This window comes from Peromyscus californicus, unplaced genomic scaffold (assembly GCF_007827085.1).
Source record: "Peromyscus californicus insignis strain IS unplaced genomic scaffold, ASM782708v3 Scaffold_24__1_contigs__length_46423439, whole genome shotgun sequence".
NCBI lineage: Eukaryota > Metazoa > Chordata > Mammalia > Rodentia > Cricetidae > Peromyscus > Peromyscus californicus.
Window position 1 is genome coordinate 27,357,006 of NW_026294535.1, and position 22,946 is coordinate 27,379,951.

General features: G+C 37.9%; 1 protein-coding gene and 1 long non-coding RNA gene across 11 annotated transcripts in view; one reads left to right on the top strand and one right to left on the bottom strand.

The window, feature by feature from the left end:
* Positions 1-22,946, bottom strand: part of Nav3 (neuron navigator 3) — a 775,186-nt gene that overhangs the window by 317,889 nt on the left and 434,351 nt on the right. Inside the window, exon 1 of one of the 7 annotated variants that reach the window (XM_052753306.1) lies at positions 7,438-7,738. The exons of 2 other annotated variants lie outside the window; for them this stretch is intronic. In XM_052753306.1, the coding sequence (XP_052609266.1) occupies positions 7,438-7,680 (243 nt within the window). In that variant the 5' untranslated portion in view covers positions 7,681-7,738. Of the gene's footprint in view, positions 1-7,437; positions 7,739-22,946 lie in introns of those variants that run through there. 4 more of the 7 variants (XM_052753310.1, XM_052753304.1, XM_052753307.1 and 1 more) reach the window with 4 other exon arrangements.
* On the top strand, positions 6,711-19,218 carry LOC128119770 (uncharacterized). 4 transcript variants are annotated; one of them, XR_008221673.1, is made up of 10 exons: positions 6,711-7,091; positions 9,894-10,087; positions 11,996-12,198; positions 12,658-12,737; positions 13,381-13,435; positions 14,431-14,593; positions 16,098-16,294; positions 17,032-17,148; positions 18,356-18,469; positions 18,568-19,218. It is a non-coding gene; the product is annotated as an uncharacterized LOC128119770 (long non-coding RNA). The 4 variants fall into 4 exon arrangements; XR_008221670.1 differs by having other exon boundaries at positions 16,098-17,148; XR_008221671.1 differs by lacking the exon at positions 18,356-18,469 and having other exon boundaries at positions 16,098-17,148.

Sequence of the window (22,946 nt, forward strand, 5' to 3'; positions counted from 1 at the left end):
AAATTCCTGGTCCAAAGAAAAGTCTGAAAACACTCAAGGGGAACAAGAGGAGAGAAGGGACAAAATCGGGAAAGAAAAAGGGAGACGATAATAAAAATGTGACCTTTGAAAAATGTATCACTCTGGATATGTAGCACAGACTATAGAGAGCAAGTCTAGCACATCAGTGGTCCTGGTTCAATTCCCAGCAACCCATAAATGGAGTAGTAATGGCAACAACACAGGCCTGTAATCCCAGACACTCCACATGTGGCAGTGCTGGGAATCTCAACACTTCCATCAGAAACCATCCTTCTTGTTTCACTTAAGTTTTTGAAGACTGAAGGCTGAATTACTTACAGTTTTGGACTGGGAATTAGGTTAATTCACGTCCTTAAGGGCCTAATACAAACTTCTCTTAATTTTACTCCATATAGAAAGTTACAAACTGATTATGGGTAGCTGCTGATTGTAACTTGCCAAGCGCTATGCTGAGGGGTCCCCAAATGGATCAGGCCCTCTGAATGGGTGAGACAGTTGATTGGCTTGATCTGTTTGGGAGGCATCCAGGCAGTGGGACCGGGTCCTGTGCTCATTGCATGAGTTGGCTGTTTGAAACCTGGGGCCTATGCAGGGTCGCTTGGCTGGGCCTGGGGAGGAGGGGACTGGACCTGCCTGGACTGAGTCTACCAGGTTGATTTCAGTCCGTGGGGGAGGCTTTGCCCTGGAGGAGGTGGGAATAGGGGGTGGGCTGGGGGGAAGGTGAGGGGGGCAGGAGGCGGGAGAACAAGGGAATCCGTGGTTGATATATAGAACTGAACTATATTGCAAAATATATAAAAAAAAAAAACTAATGGCATACCTATTGATTTCATGTTTCTGTAAATAATATATTTAGTAGTGTTTTTCAATAAAAGTAAGACGGTTACAATAAGATAGTTATGATGGTTACTGAAAAGGAACAATTGAACGTATTGGCAAACTGTCAACAAACACACAAAATCAACACAACAGACCAAGTAATATAAAGAATTCAGTAAGATTCATCACACGTAAAGGTTATAGTTTTTTTGTTGTTGTTGCTGGTTTTTTTTGTTGTTTTTTTGTTTTCTGAGACAGGGTTTCTCTTTGTAGTTTTGCGCCTTTCCTGGATCTCACTCTGTAGCCCAGGCTGGCCTCGAACTCACAGAGACCCGCCTACCTCTGCCTCCCGAGTGCTGAGTTATAATTTTTTAACACAATTTTTGCAGTTTAAAGGAGATAAAATATTTAATTTTTATTAATTTAATATTATTAATAGTTATTAACAATAATTATTTATATAAATGTATAAATATTAATATTTATTAATAAATGACAATTAATTTGATATTTACATAACACAAAACAAAAGAGATAGCAGTTTCAGACTGCCAACAATTAGACAAGGACAGTATATCTATTATATTGAAAAATTACTCCAGCCAGTAGAAAAAAATGTTCAAAGGCAAGCATCATTTCAACATTTCTCCTCAAGCGCTACCACAAAGACAAAAAAAAAAAAAAAAAAAAAAAATTAAAGCACCCCTAACAGCTTAACTGGCAGAAGAGCTATAACTACGAAAAGGAATGATCGTGTTTCTTTGAATGAAAATAACAGAATGTGCAAGCACAGCACAGACAGGAGAGCCAGGCAGGCTTACCTAGGGGACTGCAAGCTGACCTGCAGCTGCAGGGCAGGCCAGCTCTAGGAAAGCTGCCCCACGAGCGAGCCAACAGGAGCGCTGACAGCCTCGGCACTCAGACTAGCTCTCCAAAAGCAAATAGCTGGAAGCCAGCGCCAGAGAGCTACTCAGTTGACATCTGCTGCTCCATGTCTATCTCGGGGCCACTTTTATTCATTTCTGTTTCTCATACAACTCAGTAGAAGCCATGTGTTAACTAAATCGTCTTCTCCTGATAATTCTATATACTTGGACATAGCCAATGACTTATTTACAATTTCGAGAAATGGTGACTTAATACATAAAATATACCCGACTTTCTACATAGAAATCAAGGCTATCAGTAACCCTGGAAGCCCATGTGCTATCATCAAAAGTCTTCATTGTGATATTTTTATTTAATTAGTTAAGGATTAATGTTTTCTACAACTGCATACTTACTTTGGACCCGTAATCCACCACAATGTAGCATCAAAAAAAGTGGTCAGTATTTTTACCTTTCTAAATCTCAGTTTCTTCATGTGCAAAATTAGGACAATAATATTTATATCACCCAGCTAGTGTGAAAACTAAATATGATATTCTATAAAGCACCCGATTCACTAACTAGAATATTGGCAATACTCTATAATTTTAATTTGCATCAGATCCCCTCAGTCATGACTTACCTAAATATCACTCTCATGGTAATTGTGTCTAGTTCTATTTTAAGGATCTACTCTGCCGGGTGGTGGTGGTGCACAACTTTAATCCCAGCACTTGGGAGGCAGAGCCAGGTGGATCTCTGTGAGTTCGAGGCTAGCCTGGTCTACAGTAAGAAATCCAGAACAGGCACCAAAACTACACATAGAAACCCTATCTCAAAAAAAAAAAAAAAAAAAAAAAAAAAAAAACCAGAACCTACTCCTTAGCCAGACAGTGGTGGCACATTCCTTTAATACCAGCACTTGGGAGGCAGAGGCAGGCAGCCCTTTGAGTTCAAGGGTAGCCTGGTCTAAAACGTGAGTTCCTAGACAGCTAGGGCTATACAGAGAAAGCCTGACTAGAAAAACAACAACAGAATAAGAAGAGGAGCAGGAGAAGGAGGAGGAGGAGGAGGAGGAGGAGGAGGAGGAGGAGGAGGAGGAGGAGGAGGAGGAGGAGGAGGAGGAGGAGGAGAAGGAGGGAGAAGACGAAGACGAAAAAGAACCTTGCCCTTATCTACTGAACTAGCTCAATATGCACTGATCCAACCCTGCTACTTTCCACAAACAATCTCCTTCAATTATAATACCTTACTCACTGGACATCCTGAGCAACTCTTTCACTAAAAATTGCTGTTCCCCTCTGTACCCGAGTCCTACCTGCCCACTAAACACAAACAACTGTTTCTTTTCTACACAGCCAATTCACATAAGATTTCTCATAGCCTTATAAATATACAAAACAACTCCCCTCATTATTAAACCACTCATTCAGTGTATTTGCTTATCTGCATTAATATTTGGGTTGATTCTGAATGTCACAATAAGGACATGATGACGCACACATGCCATCTCAGTACACTGAGGCAAGGGGATTGCTATGAGTTGGAGACCATCCTAGATTACACAATGTGTTATAGGTTAGACTGAGCTACAGAGTGAGGCCTTGCCTCAAAAACAAAACCAAACCCACTGAAATGAGTGAGGATAGGGAGTTTCGGGGGTTAGGGAATGCTCAACATATTATATACATATATGTATATAAATATATGTATGTGTATAAAGTTTAAAATAACTAACTGAAGTGTCTCATCATAAATAATGCATTTGATCATCTTTTGTTTCAAAGTATTAGAGGAAATCCTATGTAAACACACAGAAATAAATAATTTCTCCTATGACCATCCTTAGAAACCACTGAGTAGGAACACTGACCAGAAGATTCCTATTACATTGGACCAAAGCACTAATCCTCTCACGACTTACTTTAGATCTTCTCAGAAGGACATAAATTCTCTTTATTTTTACTTCAATAGTATGTATTTTAAAGCAGTCCTTTGACATTTGGAATGAGTTGTAGAGTGAGTGATATTAGTATAATATGGTAAACCTAGAAAACAGGCAGAAATTATTTTGTGGAGAGAGTGGGAAGTAATAGAGAACCAATGGTTTCTTTCTGAAACTTAACTTCAAGAATCCCAAGCAAAGCCCCCCACCCCGGCCTACAGTGATATCTGGCTTCTTGTTTATGGAAGAGCCCTGTAAGAGTCAAAAACCAGCCGGGCGGTGGTGGCGCACGCCTTTAATCCCAGCACTCGGGAGGCAGAGCCAGGCGGATCTCTGTGAGTTCGAGGCCAGCCTGGACTACCAAGTGAGTTCCAGGAAAGGCGCAAAGCTACACAGAGAAACCCTGTCTCGAAAAACCAAAAAAAGAAAAAAAAAAAAAGAGTCAAAAACCAAATGCATAAGAGGAGAGGGGTTGTAAAATTCAGACTAAGTAAGAAATCAGAAGAAGATACAGCAAAGGCAAACGTGAGCCCTTGACATTTCTATGGAACATTTTCCAACTGTACATGGTGTGGAATCAAAAAACTAGTAGTGTGTGTGTGTGTGTGTGTGTGTGTGTGTGTGTGTGTGTGTGCGCGTGCGCACGTGCGTGCATGCATGTGCGTGTGCGTAGACAAGGTTGACCTGGAACTTACAGAGATATTCCTGCCTCTGCCTCCCAAGTGCTGGGATTAAAAGTCTGTGCCACCACTGCCTGGCTGACAGCATCAATTTTAGTGTAAAACAAGAACAGAGAATGCTGAACAGAAGACATTTCTGACATGGTCAGAGGTTTGTTCTTTCAAACCAGATTACAAAGCTGTTTGGTGCAGTGAGTAGCTGCATACTCCACAGAAATACTTTTTTTAATGACAGCCATTTACTGTGGTTACAATCCAGGGTTTGCCTCTCTTAGAAATGGAACCCATAATTTTTGGATGGGCACATAGCTGCTTAGAATAAACAATACATTTCCCAATTTCTACCACAGCTAGGTAAGCTTGTAGAACTGAAAGCAGACCAATAGGATGTCATAAAACCTTAATGAAATGGGGCATGTCTTTTAATCAGATTGGAACTCTATAATCCACTCAAGACAGGCAGCTGGAGGCTGCTAATGGAGGGTGATAGGCAAAATGGAGAAGTCCTAGTCCTCTGACCATGTCCTGACCTCACCATCTATCTTCAGATTTTATCACCTGACTGAGAAGCAATCTATCCTGTTGTCTAATACTAGTATGATATTGAATTCCCTGCTACATTCAACCAAGTCTAACTAGGCTTAATATAACTACCTTGATCATTTCTGCTATTTTCCTTAGTTCTTTAATTAAAGTATTATATTATAAATTTATTTCTTTATAACACACAGAAACATTTTTAAATGCTGAAGCAATCTTCACGTTTGTTTGAAAATTCAGTTTTAAATCTTATAAGAGGCATGGTAAAATTATTCCTACAAACATAATTACTCCCATGGCTTTTTATGCCATGGAATTTAAATGAAATATCAGATGTTTATTTTACACTTGCTGAACAAAGTGATCTACCCAAATTGAATTGAAGATAGTAGTTATAGTTGTGAAGTCTTAAATTAAGGCCATTTAGCACAGCAGAAGTTTTAGCAAACATACAAGGTAACAGTCACATTCCACAGAGAAAACAGCTTTACCTATCTATCCATTTATCTGTCTACCTAGTTATCTGTTGGCCTATTTATCTACCTACCATATATCTACTTGTCTATTATCAATAAATTATCTGTCATCTATCCATTTTTCTATTTAATCCAGACAAGTACTGAGTGAGCATAAACTATAATAGAGTTGTGTGGTATTCACTTTCAAATATTTTCATAAGGTTAAAACTTCTCTATTTTACTAATAGCTTATTCTTTTTCAACATAACTCAGAATTTTCACAATGCTCTAAGAAATCTAATTCTATAATAAAATAATTATCTAATTTATTATTTTTAATTATTAAATAAATATTTAATTGAATTTAGTTTTTACTTGAATAATTCTTTGTTACAGCTAAAAGAACATTTAAAAGTTCTTCCATTTAAAGCCTCCTCTTCATAAAAGAGAAATGACATGAGCAGACCACTGATGTTTGTTTTTTGTTTTTTGTTTTCTGAGACAGGGTATGTCTGTGTAGCCCTGGCATTTCTGCAACTCACTCTGTAGATGTGACTGGCCTTGAACTCAGAGATCCACCTGTCTATGCCTCTCAAGCGCTTGGATTAAAGGCGTGCATCACCACAATCGGGCTAAGTAAATGATTTTAAATTATCTTTCCTGTAATAATAGCTTTATTCATTCACTGATTCATTTATTCCTTCGTATATTCACTAAATTACTATTTCAAGTGTATTATATGTGAAAGCTGAGGCAGAGTGAGAAGGAGCCTCAGCAAAGAATGAATACAGTCCCTGGTTGCCATGTATTTTCACTTGTTAGGATAGTAATATTATATAATGTGTATCTAACTAAACATGGAATGACAAATATAGACACTGTAGCCATTCCTACAGACAAAAAAGAAAATCACAATAAATTGAGTTAGGTAGTACCTGAAGACTTGATAAAGAAAGGTACATCTGGGCCAAGTTTAAAAACCTGAGCAAGAGTGGAGAAATCAAATAGGCATTCTAGACAAAGGACTAGCTTTCCTGTACACTTTCAGAGTTAGTTTGTCTATTTAAGGCACCCTGATTACTTCTTAGCTTACATTTGTACATAAGCAAGTGAAATACCATTATTTCCTATACATCAGAGATGAGATGGCGAACTTGAAATGCTTTAGAAAGATCAAGGCCATGCTTCATGCTGCACTACACATGATAGTTATGAAAGTTTAGACCAGTGCTTCTCAACCTTCCTAATGCTGTGACCCTTTCATAAAGTTCCTCGTGTTGTGGTGGTCCCCTAACCATACAATGATTTCATTAGTACCTCATAAATGTAATTTAGCTAGCGTTGTGAATCATAATGTAAATATCTATGCTTTCCCATGGGTCCCTGGTGACCCCTGTGAAAGGGTCATTCAACCCCCACAGGGGGGTCTCCAGACCCACAGGTTGAGAACCACTGGTTTAGATGCATCTCCCGTGAAGGACCTCAGCTGCAGGTTTGTGCTAGCACTCTGCCCCTGGAGCAAAGAACTGAAGATGGCTCAGCATCCCAGAGAGCTCTCAGACTATCGGAAAGTAACTCCCTGACAGAAGTGATGTCAGCAACAAGAAAAAACAGCAGGGTTTCCACTGGAAACAGAGACCCAGACAAACGCACAGGCAGGACGACAAGGCTTCATTTCCTTCACGTGGCAGTGAATTAACCATGCAAATGACAAAAGTGATGGCATCCGCATGGGTTTGACGAGGCGATCACCTCTTACAGGTAAAATACATGAAAGTGGGCCCCCCTTTTCTTATATTCGCGGTGAATTATGAACGTCAGTAACAGAGCAATATCTAGGAGTAACTATTTTATCAATAAGTAATTAAGCATTCCATCAATAAGTGTACTGACTATTATACATGCATTATGCAGAATTTTATTCACGACTTTTGCGAGTATGGGCAAAAATACAGCTTGCAAGATAATGCACAGTCTCTCGTAATTCTATGCCTACTTATATATGCTTATTCATCCAAGAGTAACCATCTCACAAAGTTCACGGTGTACCTGAAATGAAATTTGTCTTTGAGCTCTCATAAGTCTGCAGCGACCTCCAGCTACTAACCTTGCTGTCTTCTCTCTCCTTGGCTGTTCTCTGCAGGGCTTTCCTCTCTCCAGACTCACAGGTTGATTTTAATGTGAGCTGACAAGAAAGCGTTGAGCACCCCGGTGCAGCAAACGCCAAAGGTCTTGAAAGACAGTGCCGGGAGAGGCTGATGCCAAGATTCGGTATCGGGAGAGCAGTATGAACAGGCTTTGACCCAACAGCTGGCTGTCTCAGTTTTGAGGCAACCCCGAGGACAGGCATGGCTTCTATAAAAGTATCTTTCAGTTGCCAAAGAAAATGCTCCTAACCTCAGTCTGGTAGACTCCAGTTTTTAGTATTTCCAGAAAAAAAAAATACTTTAAACAAAACTAGCAGTCATCTGGATGTAAAAGAGAGACAGAGAGAGACAGAGAGACAGACAGAGAGAGAGGGAGAGACAGAGAGAAGAGAGAGAGGGAGAGAGGAAGAGAGAGAGGGAGAGGGAGGAAGGGAGGGAGGGAAAGAGACAGAGAAGAGACAGAAATAACTTTCAAACTTTCAGGAAGAGAAAATTTTGCATTACCTGAGTATTACTGTTGCTAGTTCAGCTTCTCACATTCTCTCTCTCTCTCTCTCTCTCTCTCTCTCTCTCTCTCTCTCTCTCTCTCTCTCTCCCCTCCCTCCCTCCCTCCCTCCCTCCCTCCCTCTCTCTCTCTCTCTCTCTCCTTTTTCAGTAAATAGTGTCTGCAAAATAAATGCTACAAAGCCCTTCCTCTAGGATTACAGAGTTCCTAGCTTCGTTTTCTTCTCACTACAGCAGCCGAGTTTGATCTTTTTCAGAGGAGAGAGGTCAGGGAGCTGGGGGGCGGGGGGTGCGGTATGGGACAGGATGACAAAGGAAGATCCCTTCAGTCTAGTTTCAGTACAATTGTCAAAGAAGCCAAAAGACCACAATAGCTAGGAGTTCTTCCTGACTTCAGAAATAACCAGCAAAAAAGGAAAGAGAGAAAAAAAAAAAAAAGAGTAGGTCAACAGCCAAAACAAACAGCTGTTGGAAGAACTTTTAGCCCGGAAACAATTTCAGCAATGAAGCTGTTTGTCTAATTTCCAGCTATTATTCACTCCTGACAGCCAGGAGCCACTGGTGTGTTCATTCTGCTTCGTCCCATGAAATCAGGCTAAACTGGACTCACAGGACAGCCTGCTCAGGCAGCGGAAGCCTTCCGCAGACCCTGCCTGCTTATGTTACAAACTGCAGCAAACACCGGAAGCCAGGCGCAGGGTGCACCGTGATTTCTAAATGCAGTGATGGTATTCCCATTCGCAGGACATCACTGTCCCCCAAGCAGCTACAGGGCTAAGCACATTGGGTGTTAGCGGAAGTACCCCCTGGAATCCCATGCAGTACACACTTACTGTCTACACTTTGTACAGCTGTGGCAGAATACAGACTAGAGACTCAAATATCAAAATTAGTATGATAGAAGCCAGCTTGCAGAAAAATGGAGATCCTTCCCTACCTGGGGCTGTGGGACAAAAGCAAATCCAAACAGGTTGCTGTTCTTCTGTAAATGTCCTCTCAATGGCTTCTTTTCTCAGCTCACTAGACCACTTGACATCCTTTCTTAATAAGCAACCCTATTTCCATATCTAAAAATGTGTCTCTGATACAGTTCTTTGCCCTGGGACAGACGAGCTTGGAATCAGGTGCCTTTCAAACCAGATTCTCCCCATTTCCTTAATCTCAAGCATGACCTCCCCAACACTGTAATTTCTCACTCTTTCTCTAACTTCTACCTTAAAAGAATTTTTTTTTCTCCATCTCCTCTTTTGTGTGGCTGCTGGGATTTTCAGCTTGCCTGCCCAATTGATTCACCCTCCAACTCTAATAAAACTGTCTTCGAGCTTCCTCTGACTCTGCTTCTATTGGTGAGACGAAGAATTCAAAAGCAGGAACGCCAATTTCCATGATAACAGAAAGGAGAATTTTGATTCTGATCTCAGTGATGAAACCAGTCAGGAAGACAGAGAGTAGAGGAGTTCACACCTTGAAAGTTTAAAACCTATCTGAAGAGTGATTTAAACAATAGCTTTCCAAGCGTTAGCCCCACTTCAAGTTTCATGTTTCTAAACAGTTTCTAAATCTCTACTCAATGAATAATACGGATCCAATTTGTAAAATTGCTCTATTATAATCATATCAGATCCCATGTTGGCTAAATATATCCAAGGAGTAGTGTTAAGAAAACAACATGTAATATGTAGGCATCATTGTCCTGAAATACATGTGTACACAGAAAACTTCCCATTAGTCAGGAAAAAAAAATAGCATGTATGTGTATGATGGTATTGCGATTTTAGTAGTAGTTTCTACCAATAAGACAAACTTTATTTTGTATCTCTCATGTCCCTTGTTTGTATCTCTTCTTATTAATTAAATTTGTTGACAATTTCATACATGTTTATAATACATTCTGTTTGGTCCCATTCTCCAGTTCCTTTTCTGGATCACCACCATCACGCCTTCTCCCTTTCCCTACAAGTTACCCCATTCACATCTTTCTGGGTTTTTTGTTTGTTTGTTTCTACTGAGTTTAATCAAGGCCTTCGGTGCTCACTAATTGGTACTGAAAGCAATGACTTCACCTCTCCCAGAATCTACCAGCAGCCAATAGTTGAAGAGTAAAAGGTAAGACATCCCCAGTCTCTTCTCAGTCCATGTCTAACTTTTAAAGCATCTAACTTGTTCAGACTCAGTACAGGCGAATCAGCTGCTATGATTTCATGATTGCAAAGTTTGTGCTATGCCTAGAAGATAGTATTTTGCGGCCCTTCTCTAGCTTTTGCCTCTTACAATCTTTCTGTTCTCTCTTCCATCAGGTCCCTTTGGCCTTTGAACAGTAATGTCCATGTCTTACTTAGGGATGAGGTCTCAACTCTCTCTTATTTTTAGTATTTTGGTAGCCATAAGTTTCTGGAGTCATCACTATTCACTGCAAAGAGACACATTTTTTTTTATTCAGATAGAGAGTAGCATTTATCTATGGGTATAAATACAAACATTTAGAAGGCAGTTTTTATACTATTTCAATTTAGCAAAATGATAAATAAATAAAAACTATAGAAGGTTTACTTTTAGGTCCCACGATCTCACCAGCCTTGGGTTGAAAAGTATAGTCACTGTTAACCAACTCTATCCAACAACGTCTACCACCAAGAACCATAACCAACTCTATCTAAGAATACCTACCACCAAGAACCAATCAAGAAAAAAATTAACTTTTACAAAATCTAATATGGGTCTGGATATATCATCTCATTCCATTCCAATGAATGTCACTGTTTGAGAACTAAAAGAAAAAAGTCATTCAGTTCCAGTTGTTTGGGCACATGCAGGTAAACTCAGCACTTCAGAGGTGGTAACAGAAGGATTATTTTAATGTCAGTCTCAGCTATATACAATGGAAAGGCCAGTTTGGGTTACATAAGATCTTGTCTTCAAATACTCCAAACTAAAAACATCCTCAAGAAGTTAGTAAACTAACCATTGTTGTTTGGAGATATCTCAGGAGAAATGGAACACAGAAAAGTATTGCACTCATGCTATATTAGAAGAGAAAGGTATCCAAGATTTATCTAAGCTGTAGTTTTGAAGCAAGGAAAAGGAAGGTCTAGTGCATGGCTAAAAACAGGGTCAGAAGACATAGTAATGAAGTAGTTAGCTGATTTTTGCAATGAACACAATGCTTGAGAGAACAGGAAACTGTCTACATGTTCTCTATGGCACACATATACTATGCTACTGATGTAGTCAATCGATTGAATAGAATTCGTCAAATTCAGAAGGCCTCTTAGCTATAAACAGTAATGAAAAGCAAATGCAGTAAGATTTAGAACCATATTGGATATGGATAGCCTCATGGAGATGTGTCTTCCTCCTGCCAAGTCAAAAGCACACACATATGGAGTTGAGTTGACTATTTTTATTAAAACAAAATCACTTGGATAATTTGGCTGATAAATTCCAGGGCTCCAATACCATAACACAGAAGATTTATAGATATAAAACATATCAATAAAGTATCTTTGAAAAATATACTTGAAAGAAACACTGTATATATATGTGTGTGTGTGTGTGTGTGTGTGTGTGTGTGTGTGTGTATTCATACACAACACAAACACACAAGTACATGGTTATGAAAGTCAAGAAAAATATCTCGAAAACCACTAAAACAGTTTGGTCTTGAGAAATGAGGTCAAGTATCTTTAGATGTAAAATAAAATCCTCGCTGTTTTCTAAAGGAATTCATTTTGACACTGTCCCCTTGTCAATTTGATTATTTTTAGCTATTATACTCATCAAATATACCAAAACAAAACAGGTAACTTACTATGCATAACATTTAAAATTTAACAATGGAATGTTATTTTCAGTGGCAGTTATTGTGATATAGTTGCGGTACAAAATGGATTCCTCATCTACCAGATTTAAAAATTTACTGAAAAATTACCATAAAAAAAAGTTTGCCCAAGATAGGATTTGGTGTTTTAAAGTAATAATAAACTGAAAAATCTTTCTAATTTCATTCGTTTAAAGATGATTTAGAGAAAAGTCACCTCATGAACGTACAGATCCAAAACAGCAGGATCTCCAAGACACAGGATAACAGGATAACCAAGAGCAGCCCCATTAAGGGCCCATTATCAATGGTGTAGGGAAGCCAGAGGACTCCAGCCAGACCAATGGCCGCAAGGACTCCTGGGACTGAACACTTTCAAGTAAAGATGACTGGACTAAAGGTACACTGTGTGACTCAACGGGCCACACTAGAGCTCCCATAAGACCTTGTCTTCAAATACTCCAAACTAAAAAATCCTCAAGAAGTTAGTAAACTAACGATTGTTGTTTGGAGATACCTCAGGAGAAATGGAACACAGAAAAGTATTGCACTCATGCTATATTAGAAGAGAAAGATATCCAAGACTTATCTAAGCTGTAGTTTTGAAAAATGGTGGTTTTTGTGATGACTGAGTAAATAAATGAAAGATATATTTTATCTGAAAGTTTGTATTACACTGTGAGGGTAAACTAAAACAAAACAACAACAACAACAAAAAACCCAGTGGTTTAGACACCGTCCATTGCCAAATACACAATACACAGCTAAATATTCAGTCAGCAATCACTTTAAAAAATTGATATGGGTGCCAACAAGATGCCTGAGTGGCTAAAAGCATTTGCTTTCAAACCTGTATTAGATTCCCTGGACCCAACAGACAGATGGAAAGAACTGACTCCATCAAGGTATCCTCTGACCTCTGAGAATACACTGTGACATGTGAGTATGCATGTGTTTGTGTGTGTGTATGTATGTGTGTATATAGTATTGATGGGTGCACCCAATCATGCACACAGAAAATAAGTTGATAAAATATAACAAACATTAAAAAATATCATTAATATTTCAAAACATGCAAGTTCTAAATGTATATGCAGGTACATTTACATATGTAAATATAAATAAGTCTAAGTAGATACTTCAGTTTTCCTTTACCTTCTATATTTCTCTTTCTAATGTTGGTGTGTGTGTGTGTGTGTGTGTGTGTGTGTGTGTGTGTGTGTGTGTGTATTTCCTTTTTCTTTTGGGTGCTACAGAACTCAATCCAGGACATTGCAGAAGGCACGAAAGTTTCCTATCATCTACCCAAGTCTCCAGCATACCAATATTTAATTTGTGTACTGACCTTGCTATCCATGTTCCTTGGCCAGATAGCTTTCTGACCAGAGGTGTGATTCCATCACGCTATCTCTCTGCTTATATACAATCCAAACAAAGACTTTCTTCTTGGGATTTCACTATGAACAAATATCTGTGACAGCAACCTAAGCCAATGCCTAATTGTCTTTGATGTTTCTTTTGCTTGTTGGTTTCATGAACCCACATTCATGTTGTCCTAAAACATCTCTTTTTTTTGCCTTAGATACTTTTGTAATGAGAAAAATGACCAAAAATGAAAACCGAGTTTTAAAAGCACAGTAGGTTTTTGTTTTTTATTTGTTTGTTTTTCTGCAGCTATGATGCTGCATAAAGGAAATGATCATTATTGATAATATAATGTTCTAATTTTTAACATTGTTGAACTTATATTCTTTCTCCAATGTTTCTACCAAAATATTGTAAGATTTAGAGGAAGGACCACATATAGGTATAATATTTACAACTATAGATTGTAAACTTTAGATGCTAAGATCTCATTTTACTTTTTTATAAACTAAACACATTTTTAATGAATTTTGGAAATTACACAAAATTGAAAAGAAACAAGAAATTAAGTAATATAATATTCTATTAAGTGGAAAACCTCTAGTAAAAGACAAATCTTCCTCTCTTGTGATTGTCAGTTTAAAATGTAAGGAAAGCCTACAATTTCTATTTGACTGATATATTTATATTATAGTTATTTTAATGCTAATCTCAGATATAAATAAAAATGATTGTGAGCAAAATAATTGCCAAAAATCTTATATATGTCCTAATGATATTATAACAATTCCCATAAATATCTATTCCAGCCATGAGCTGGTTTTGCCAGCTTTTTCAACAGCAACCAGAAGTTTGAAATCATCCACTTCAAATCTCACTGACACTTCCTTAGACACTAGAAAATTGGTTTAAGGAAAGTGGACAACAAGTATACATCCCCCCAAAATGTGGGATCAAGTGCATTAGAGTCACTGAAACAGACTGAGCTGAAACCTCTGAGCAGTGGGTTAGGACACATATCACTTCTAAAACTGTAACAAATTATATGTCATCACAGAATTACAGAAGGAATCAATTTGGCTATTCTTTAACATTCTTAATTGTTCATGAATTAAACTTGGTTTAACTTAAATATATATATATATATATATATATATATATATATATATATATATATATATATATATTCCCTTTGTCATAAGCAAAATAAAAACGCTCAAGAAATTTCTGAGCTTTACTGAATATGTTTCTGCTCCCAAATAAACAGGATGAAATACTATGCTCCATATGAGAGTGAAGATGTTGTCTTCTCCCCTCCTCATAGTGTTCTGATGGAGAGAAGCAGATGCTAACCTGGATCCATGCACTGATTTACTCTATACTCCAAGGAAGGTGATAACTTGAACACAAGGACACAGAGAGCTAAGGATGTAAGCAAACACATATTCAGTCCCTGGGAAGACACTGCCAACTTTCCACACTTTGTGCAACAAAGGCAAACACAGCAACAAAAAGCAAAGCAAAACAAAACAAAACAAAAAAAACCTTTGAACAAAAGTAAATGGAAACTTTCGCAACTCTAATGGGATGGGATGGTCTCTTCCCTCATAAAGCTAATTCCCCTGTTTTCTATTACATATTAAAATGCTCATTAGAGGATATATTATTTTCCACAAGACAGTTAAAAATGCTTGAAGTCACTCACACTACAAAAGTTTTGTTTCCACAGTTCTTTCTGGAACAATTCTATTTCTAATGTACATATCCCCTGATTCTCATGAAAGGAGTACCTGATGTTTTCATAACAATAGCACTAGGTATGGTCATTATGTGATTCAAACTGTAGTAGTGGTTTTTTTTTGTTGTTGTTGTTTTTTACAAACCTGGGTTAAAGATCAAATGTCAACGGGGGGGGGGGGGGGGGCTGGGAGTGGGGGTCGGGGGTAGGGGGTAGTGTTCAGGCCAGGCAGTAATTTAAGATTCTTGGTAAGAATTCATCAAGACTCTGTGGCTTCCAATATTTTCTACTATTAAGTCTCATGCATGGAATGATTTACACAGGTAAGCAACATATATTATGACTCATTTTAATGTAGAAAGAATTACATACAATTTAAATACAAATATAAACCCTTTATGTAATATGCCTATCACCAAAATATGCCCAAATATTAAATATTTTAACTTTACTAGGAACTTTAATTTATTGGCAACTGAAATATACAATCAATTAATAAATCATCATATAAGAAAACAAACAAACAAAAAACAGCTAGGCGATGGTGACACACACCTTTAATCCCAGAACTCTGGAGGTAAAGGCAGGCAAATCTCTGAGTTTGAGCTACAGAGCAAGTTCCTGGACAGCCAGGGCTACACAGAGAAACCCTGTCATGGAAAAACCAAGAACCAAAAAACGAGGGAGAGTATGTTTAATCTTATAGTTTATTAACGCTATTTTGTTTAAATTATAAAGTTCGCATTTCCTTTAAATTGTTATTGTTTATATACATCAAGAAGAAATCTTTGCTGCCATTTGTTGCCTGGATGTGGGATGATAAAACAGAGAGATTAATAGAAGTTCAAGGCCAACCTAGGCTATAGGGTAAGACTTGTTTTCCCCCCCAAAATAATTGAACACAACAGAAAGCAAAAGCCAACTCTTTATCACCTTCTTTTTGTTTATCTCCTCACAAAGCACTTCCAATTCATCGGATTTTTGGCAAATCTCAAAAGTCTTATCTCAGTCTTCCAAGGTAATATATAATCCTATAGTTGCCAGCATCTCCCTTCCTGATGGTGAGAAACTATACAGAAAGTCTACTCGTGGGCATCTGAGAGATTCGTAGGAATACACTCAGCTAGCTGAACTCACCTTCATGTTAAAAATGAGATAAATGTAGACTAGCCAATGCTCTTCTTTTTCCTTTACAGCTTGCATCTCTCAACTGTGTTTTAAGAGCCGTCTTGTGAAGCAAGCACGGCAAATGTGACCTCTTCAGTGCATGTAAATAAGAAGAATACTAAGAATAACGTGTCGCCAAAAAAAATGATCATTAGTGTGGAGTGTTCACTTCACCGCGCAACTGGCTTTTGCACAGCACAGGACTTTGGGGGAGACACATCACGAGGTCAACATCCTCCTTTGTGTTGGTAACAGAAATACAGCCGGGTCCTGAAAGAATTGCTAGGAAGCATTTGCAAAGCCTCCTAATCAGCGAGAAGTGCTCCCAAGGAAACTTTATACTAGTAAACTCAGCAGTTTTTCCTCTTGATTTAAACAGCATCTCTGGCAAAGAACAGGGCTTCCTACTTGGTCATGGAATATTCCAGGAACTTGTAAAATAACGAGTGGGAGGATGTGGGAGTTACAGGCAAACGCAGAAGGAGCAGCTTCGTTTAGATAAGGTTTAAGGAGACTTGCTTCCCCATTCAGATTTTCCTGCTACCATTTCTCCCTCCGCCTTATAGCTTCTAGAACTCTTCCATGAGTGAATCTCTAAAGCATATACAGGAAATTAGGATGAAGAGTCTATTAAGAATTCACCCCGAATACAGGAAACTAATATAAACTGGATAATAGAATTGAAACAAAGTGAAATAAAAAAGGCAGAACAGGGAAAATACCATCCATGCAGACACAACCAGTTCAGTTGATAGATAAGCAAGACTTTGAACAGTTGACACATACATAGCAGTAAATTCTCTCTAAATAGTTCTCCATAAATTTAGCTATATAGTTTCGAGATTTGAACACAGACAGACCTGTGCTGGAAAATTAAGTCTTAAATCTATGTGACTTGTTGCAGAAAACTATTTACCCTGCTTCCTGTGATATACAACTCACGTTTTCCTTTTCTGGCTGCAGGAAAGGGAATAGCAAGAAAGGAAGAAGGATGTTAAGTGTGGGGCTAAACAGTACAAAACAATTTGTCCACAAGTAGCCATCCTACCAGGCACAGAGAGACACAGAGTAGACTGGCAGGTATGTAATCCACAAGCAGACCTTGAGCAAGAAGGATGTCAATCGTAATGCATCAGTAGGCTCCCTTGTGGCTTTGTTTATCATTTGTGCTTTCACTGAATTCAGAATTTTTGAGTGATACTATATCAAAAACTCAAAGGACAGAGAAAGAGCCAAATACTACCATTAAAGAGGCTACCATAAACAGTGTCCCAGTATCAATCATACAATAAAAGTGAAAACAAAGACCTTGTACTGTATCTACATCAAATCAGAGTGACAGGTTTTTGCCTCCCTACAAGTGTGCCCTCGTTTCTCACTACACTAAGCTCAAAACTTATATATGAATCATAGGAGCAGCCAATTCTGAGAATGAGAAGCCATGTCAAGAGTACAATACATTATCAAATTACGACCTAGATTTCCACATGTTCTGCCTGTAGGATTCTTAAATCTTCATCCTTAACCTCTTTCAAATGAACACTAGGTTCATCTTCCCAGCACCACATTTGCAATTACAATGAATTTCCATTAATTCACTCATAATTATTCCTATTAGACCTTTTCCTAACTTTGAAATTCTAGCTCATATTTCCCACTACTCTGTTCTTAACTCCATATCCCTGAAAATCATTTGATATATGACACCAATTTCACATAAACATATTGTGTTTCAATGTCTCACCCTGCTGAAATTCGTATGAAGTTTCTACACATTATAAAATATTAATAGACATTTGTCCTGTTTATTTAGCCATCAGGTTATTATTTTACTGAATGTAGAAGTTGCTGAGGACTACAACCAAGGTCTCATTTTGATAGATCATACTTGGCAATCTTAAAAATTACACTGTAATTTTTTAGAAATGATGTGGAGATGAGATGTAAGGGTAAAAGGATTTGATGAATTATGACATCTCTGTAAGCCATGACCACACTTTAAATTAGAACTAAGATATTTTAATATAAAGTGATAATCATATGAGACTATGATATAATTTTGAAAAGCTGCAGCTTACTGGAGACCATAATTTGGAGAGCCACTCATTAGCTGAAGCAGGAATTTCAATGCATTATATTCAAAATATTTGACCATTGTAAAGACCTTGGGATCCCCAGAAGCTTTAAAAGAAAATGCTCAATATTTACTACATATTCCTGAATATACATATACTGTTACTCCAGTAAAGAAAAATAATCATATAATAACACAGCAGTGTCTTCACAGAGCAAGATATTCAAGTTTTACCACTGAAGAGCTTTGAAAAAAAAAATCACATCTCTGTCCATTTAAGTGTTCTCCTGACCCAGGGATATGCTCATTTGCTTTCATATAAACAATGTGAGTAACTTTAATCCCATCAGTTGGAGACCATGTAGAGCTAAAGAGCAGTTAGGACTAAAACACATTATTTGCCTTTTCTTTCCCTTTTTATTCAGCCTAAAATTTTGACTTGGAAATGACAAAGGACGTCTGACTTGTGAATATAACCAGCAATGGGGCATGGATCCCTTCAGGGCTAGTACCCATTCCAGTACACTGCCATGCTTGGATGGTCAAGACTATTCTCCTCTGACAGAGCTCAAGGACCGCTCCCCAGCAGAGCTCGTTGAAGTGCTAGCAAATCTGGAACATCTTGTGCGAATGAAGAAAATGCTCTTCCTTTCCTGAAATGTGGGAGTCATACGGTAGCAAGTCTTTAGCAGCCCCTACTTTAGTGCTCTGCAGCAGCCTGTCAACTTCAACAAGGGGGAAGCCTCAAGTCACCTGGACTTGTTTTAAAATTGCCCAACCAGAATATTGCTTTCTGGCTGTTGGGTTTCAGGCACAGGTGAGTCTCACTAATGAGCAATTTCAGACTCATCAACGAGGAAAGTAGGCCTGTGCTCCAGAGGATGCAGTTCTGAGTACGCATGGTGCTCCTCTTCAGTCCCTTACGAGGCCCTGATGTTTTTCCCTCCTTCCTCTTCTAATTGCCTTTGCTTACCACACATCGCTTGCTTTCCTTGGCTATAACCCAGTCATTCGCTTTGAATTCTACCTCATGTTTGCTTGGTGTCGTTTTTCAAATAGAGATCTTCACCACCCTGGCGTTTCTTTATTTATTTTTTCTCTAATTTGCATGGTGGAGAGTTTGGTTAGAGTGGGGTTCAACATCAGACCACTGTAGAAAAAGCAGAATGTCTGCCTTGGAGACACAGCTTCCCAGAGGACTCTTGTGAAATCTGTCACAGGACAGGAAATGTTAGGAAATGTGTGGATGCTCTTCCAGCATTAATTCTATCACACACACACACACACACACACACACACACACACACACACACACACACACACACACACACACAGAGCCATAAGGCTTCTTGGGCTGTGATGCATCTCTGGAAATACTGATTAGTCTTGTGTCCGACAATGTTTGCGGGGCTATTAGAACAATGGTTCTTGAATGTTCTTGCATCTCAGCCCTGTTCAAACCCTAGGGACCACGCAAAAGCTCAGAGAACTGGAATCTACCCTCTTCAGAGTGGCATGTGAGGTTATGCTGGTTCCAAACTAGTTCCTAATACTGTAGCTGCTGCTGAGTCACGAAACTGTGTGGTAATGTTGAGAAGAACAAGAACACAGACTTATTTCTGATGATAATTCAGTTATATTTATATTATACTCACGAAAAACAGCATGAACCTAGCAAGAACAATGAAGTTGTGCTTGTCATGTTTTGCTGAAACAGTAGCACATAACTTTTTGAGGACTAGTAGCAATAGGAAGCAGTATAGTCAGACCATGTGATTACAAATCTGTCCTATCCATCACGATTCCTTTTAAAACTTCTCTTAGAGTCTAAGGCTTAAACACATAATTACTCTGTTTACCCTGAGTCTTTTATGCTGATAGGACCTGTGGTATCCAGGATTTTTTTTTCAGTAAAATGGATTTAATATCTGAGATATTTCCTTAAAATGTAATGAAGGAGAATTCATGGGTATACATAAAAATTGTAGGGCAAGATAAACCAGTGATGTCTAGTGATCTGAGTGCCAGTAACTAATGGGGCATTTCCACAGCATGGTCCAAGATCAATTCCCGATTTGCTGTTCTACTTACAGATCACATTCCTGGAAAAGTAATGTGTGATTAAGAGAGTCCCAGATCCCAGTTAATGCTCACTTCTTTGAGTATTTACAATGAATTCCCTGTTGATATAACCATTCAGTCAGCAAATCTCTAAGAGTCCACTATTTGGTAGGAACTAAAAAAGTATGAATGAGCCTCTTCTTAAAACTGTGGAATATAAAAATTACATGATAAAGTAAAGTTAGGTATAAAATTTACCACCATGTTTAGTAGACAAAATAATACTGACTACATAAATAAATATAGGATTAGGGCTGGTAGTGATAAAGAATGTTTCTTTGGAAATATATCCATCATATATTTCTTAGTTATTAACCCAAGCAGTTTTTCCAATAAACTCATATGCATTCAAGAGAACTGAACCCATTAGATTTTGTGGTAATATGCAAAGGAAAAATACCATGTAGATGTTTGTTTATAGATAATTCTGAAATAATAAAAGATATGTTTTTTTAGTTCATAAATTCTACTCAATAACAAAGAGAGATAGCAAAGGACTAAATGAAGAGAAATTAGCACTATACATTAAAGAGATTATGAGAATAATTATATAATGTTAAAGTTTTATATTCCTTTCATTAAGCACATTTAGCATGGTATGTTTTTGTATGAATATTTTGAATGAAAACATTTTTCACTTCATGAATCTAATTGTTTTCTATTATCACTAGTTAGATGAGAAAATTTGGTTTTATTTCACCTACAGTTTTTTAATTTTGATTTTATGTGTGTGTGTGTGTGTGTGTGTGTGTGTGTGTGTGTGTGTCTTGTGGGTAGGTATATTCATGTGACTATAGTTGCTCTTGAGGCCACAAGAGGGCATTTAATCCCCTAGCACTGGCATTTCAGGTGGATGGTGTGGGTACTGGGAACTAAATATGGGTCTTCTGAAGGAGCAATATGCACTCTTTTATTTTATTGCCTGTATATATTTTCTTCCTGGTTTAATTTTTAATTTTTATTTTTTATTAAGGAATTTTTTATTCATTTTACATACCAACCACAGATCCCCCTCTCTTCCCCACTCCAGCCCCTCCAGCCTCCAACAAGGTAAGGCCTCCCATGAAGAGTCAGCAGAGACTGGTACATTCAGTAGAGGCAGATCCAAGCCCCTCCCACTGCATCAAAGCTGTGTGACGTGTCCCACCATAGGTAATGGGCTCTAAAAAGCCAGCTCATACACCAGGGATGGATCCTGATTCTACTGCCAGTACACTCTTAACTGCAAGGAAATTTCTCTAAGCTTCTGGAAATATGAATTCAAACTTTTTTTTTATTTTATTTTTTCTCACACTTTCCATGATTTTAAAATACCTAACCATTTGTTAACCAAGGAAAACAATGTAAAAACAAAACATATTTGACAGAAAGAAAAGACTTAGGTAGAAACTTAGAAAGTGGGCTTTACTTTTAATTTCGCAAATTTATATTTACAGTGGCTAGAAAGAAATATTTGTTGAAATGTAGAAAAGAAAAATAACAAAATATTGAATGAAGAGATTTCATCAGAAACATACTTGCTGGCATTTTAACTACAATGGCTTAGTTCTACTTTAGTTAGGTTTCAGAATACATTTGCTTCGGAAAGGACAATCCATTCAGTCTTTGCTTGCCTGTAGGAATATTCTAAGCGAAAGGCCAGGTATGCCTTTAATCCCAGCACTTGGGAGGCAGAGGCAAGAGGATCTCTAAATTCCAGGCCAGCCTGATCCACAGAGTGAGTTTCATTGTTCTACTAATGAGATCGATCATGACATGGCAATCCAAACACCCCAATTTTTTACTGAATAGTATGTTAAGATTAATTGTGTAAGAACATAATGGGTCTTATTAAAAATAATTTGTAAAAATGTCTTACAAAGTTCAGAAAATCAGCCAACAGAGTTTGAAATGAAATTGGAAAGGAAGTCAAAATCTCACTCATTTCTGAGCTAAATGGAATAGTCACACGTTTGACAATCTGGTTTTAATATGTCCATGATTTGGTCTTTTTACAAGGGCAAAAGTGACAAGCCAATGAAAACATTTAGCCACTCAACTTTTGATGCATCAGAGCAACAAGAAACCCAAAGACAGACCTGATACATGGTACAAGAAGTCTGCCAAAGATGAGAGCCAAGCTGATCTGTAATCAACCATGGAAAAGCTACATCCCACTGACTCTGCCATCAAATGGAAATAAGTTATTTCACCCAATTCAAGTGACAATGTTCAACTACAACACACAAATACGTAACAACAGATTTTGTTTGTTTTATAACTAAGTCAACAAAAAGCCTGGTTTCTCACACCTATAAACCCAGGCTCCAGAGGACTAGGCAGCAGGATCGTGTGTTCAAAGCTAGTGTGGACTACACAGTGAGATTTTTGTCTCAATAAAATGAAATAGGAGTTTTTAAAAAGGGTGACATAGTCTTTGGGTTCACTGGCTAAAATCTAAAGAGCATATTTAGGAAGAAAGCTAAATGATGGTATTTTGTGATGGACATGTCACTAAAAATCAGATCCATATAATTTATGTCCCTTTCTGCATTACCTTCAGATTTCAAGGAACGATGTGTAAAAGTGCTACCACATCCTACTTTATGACCTTATTGCATAATTTTCTTTGTAATACTTAACTTTAAAGTTTATTTTAATGAGGGGAGAGGTGGTAGTCAGAATATAATAAGATAGTACATAA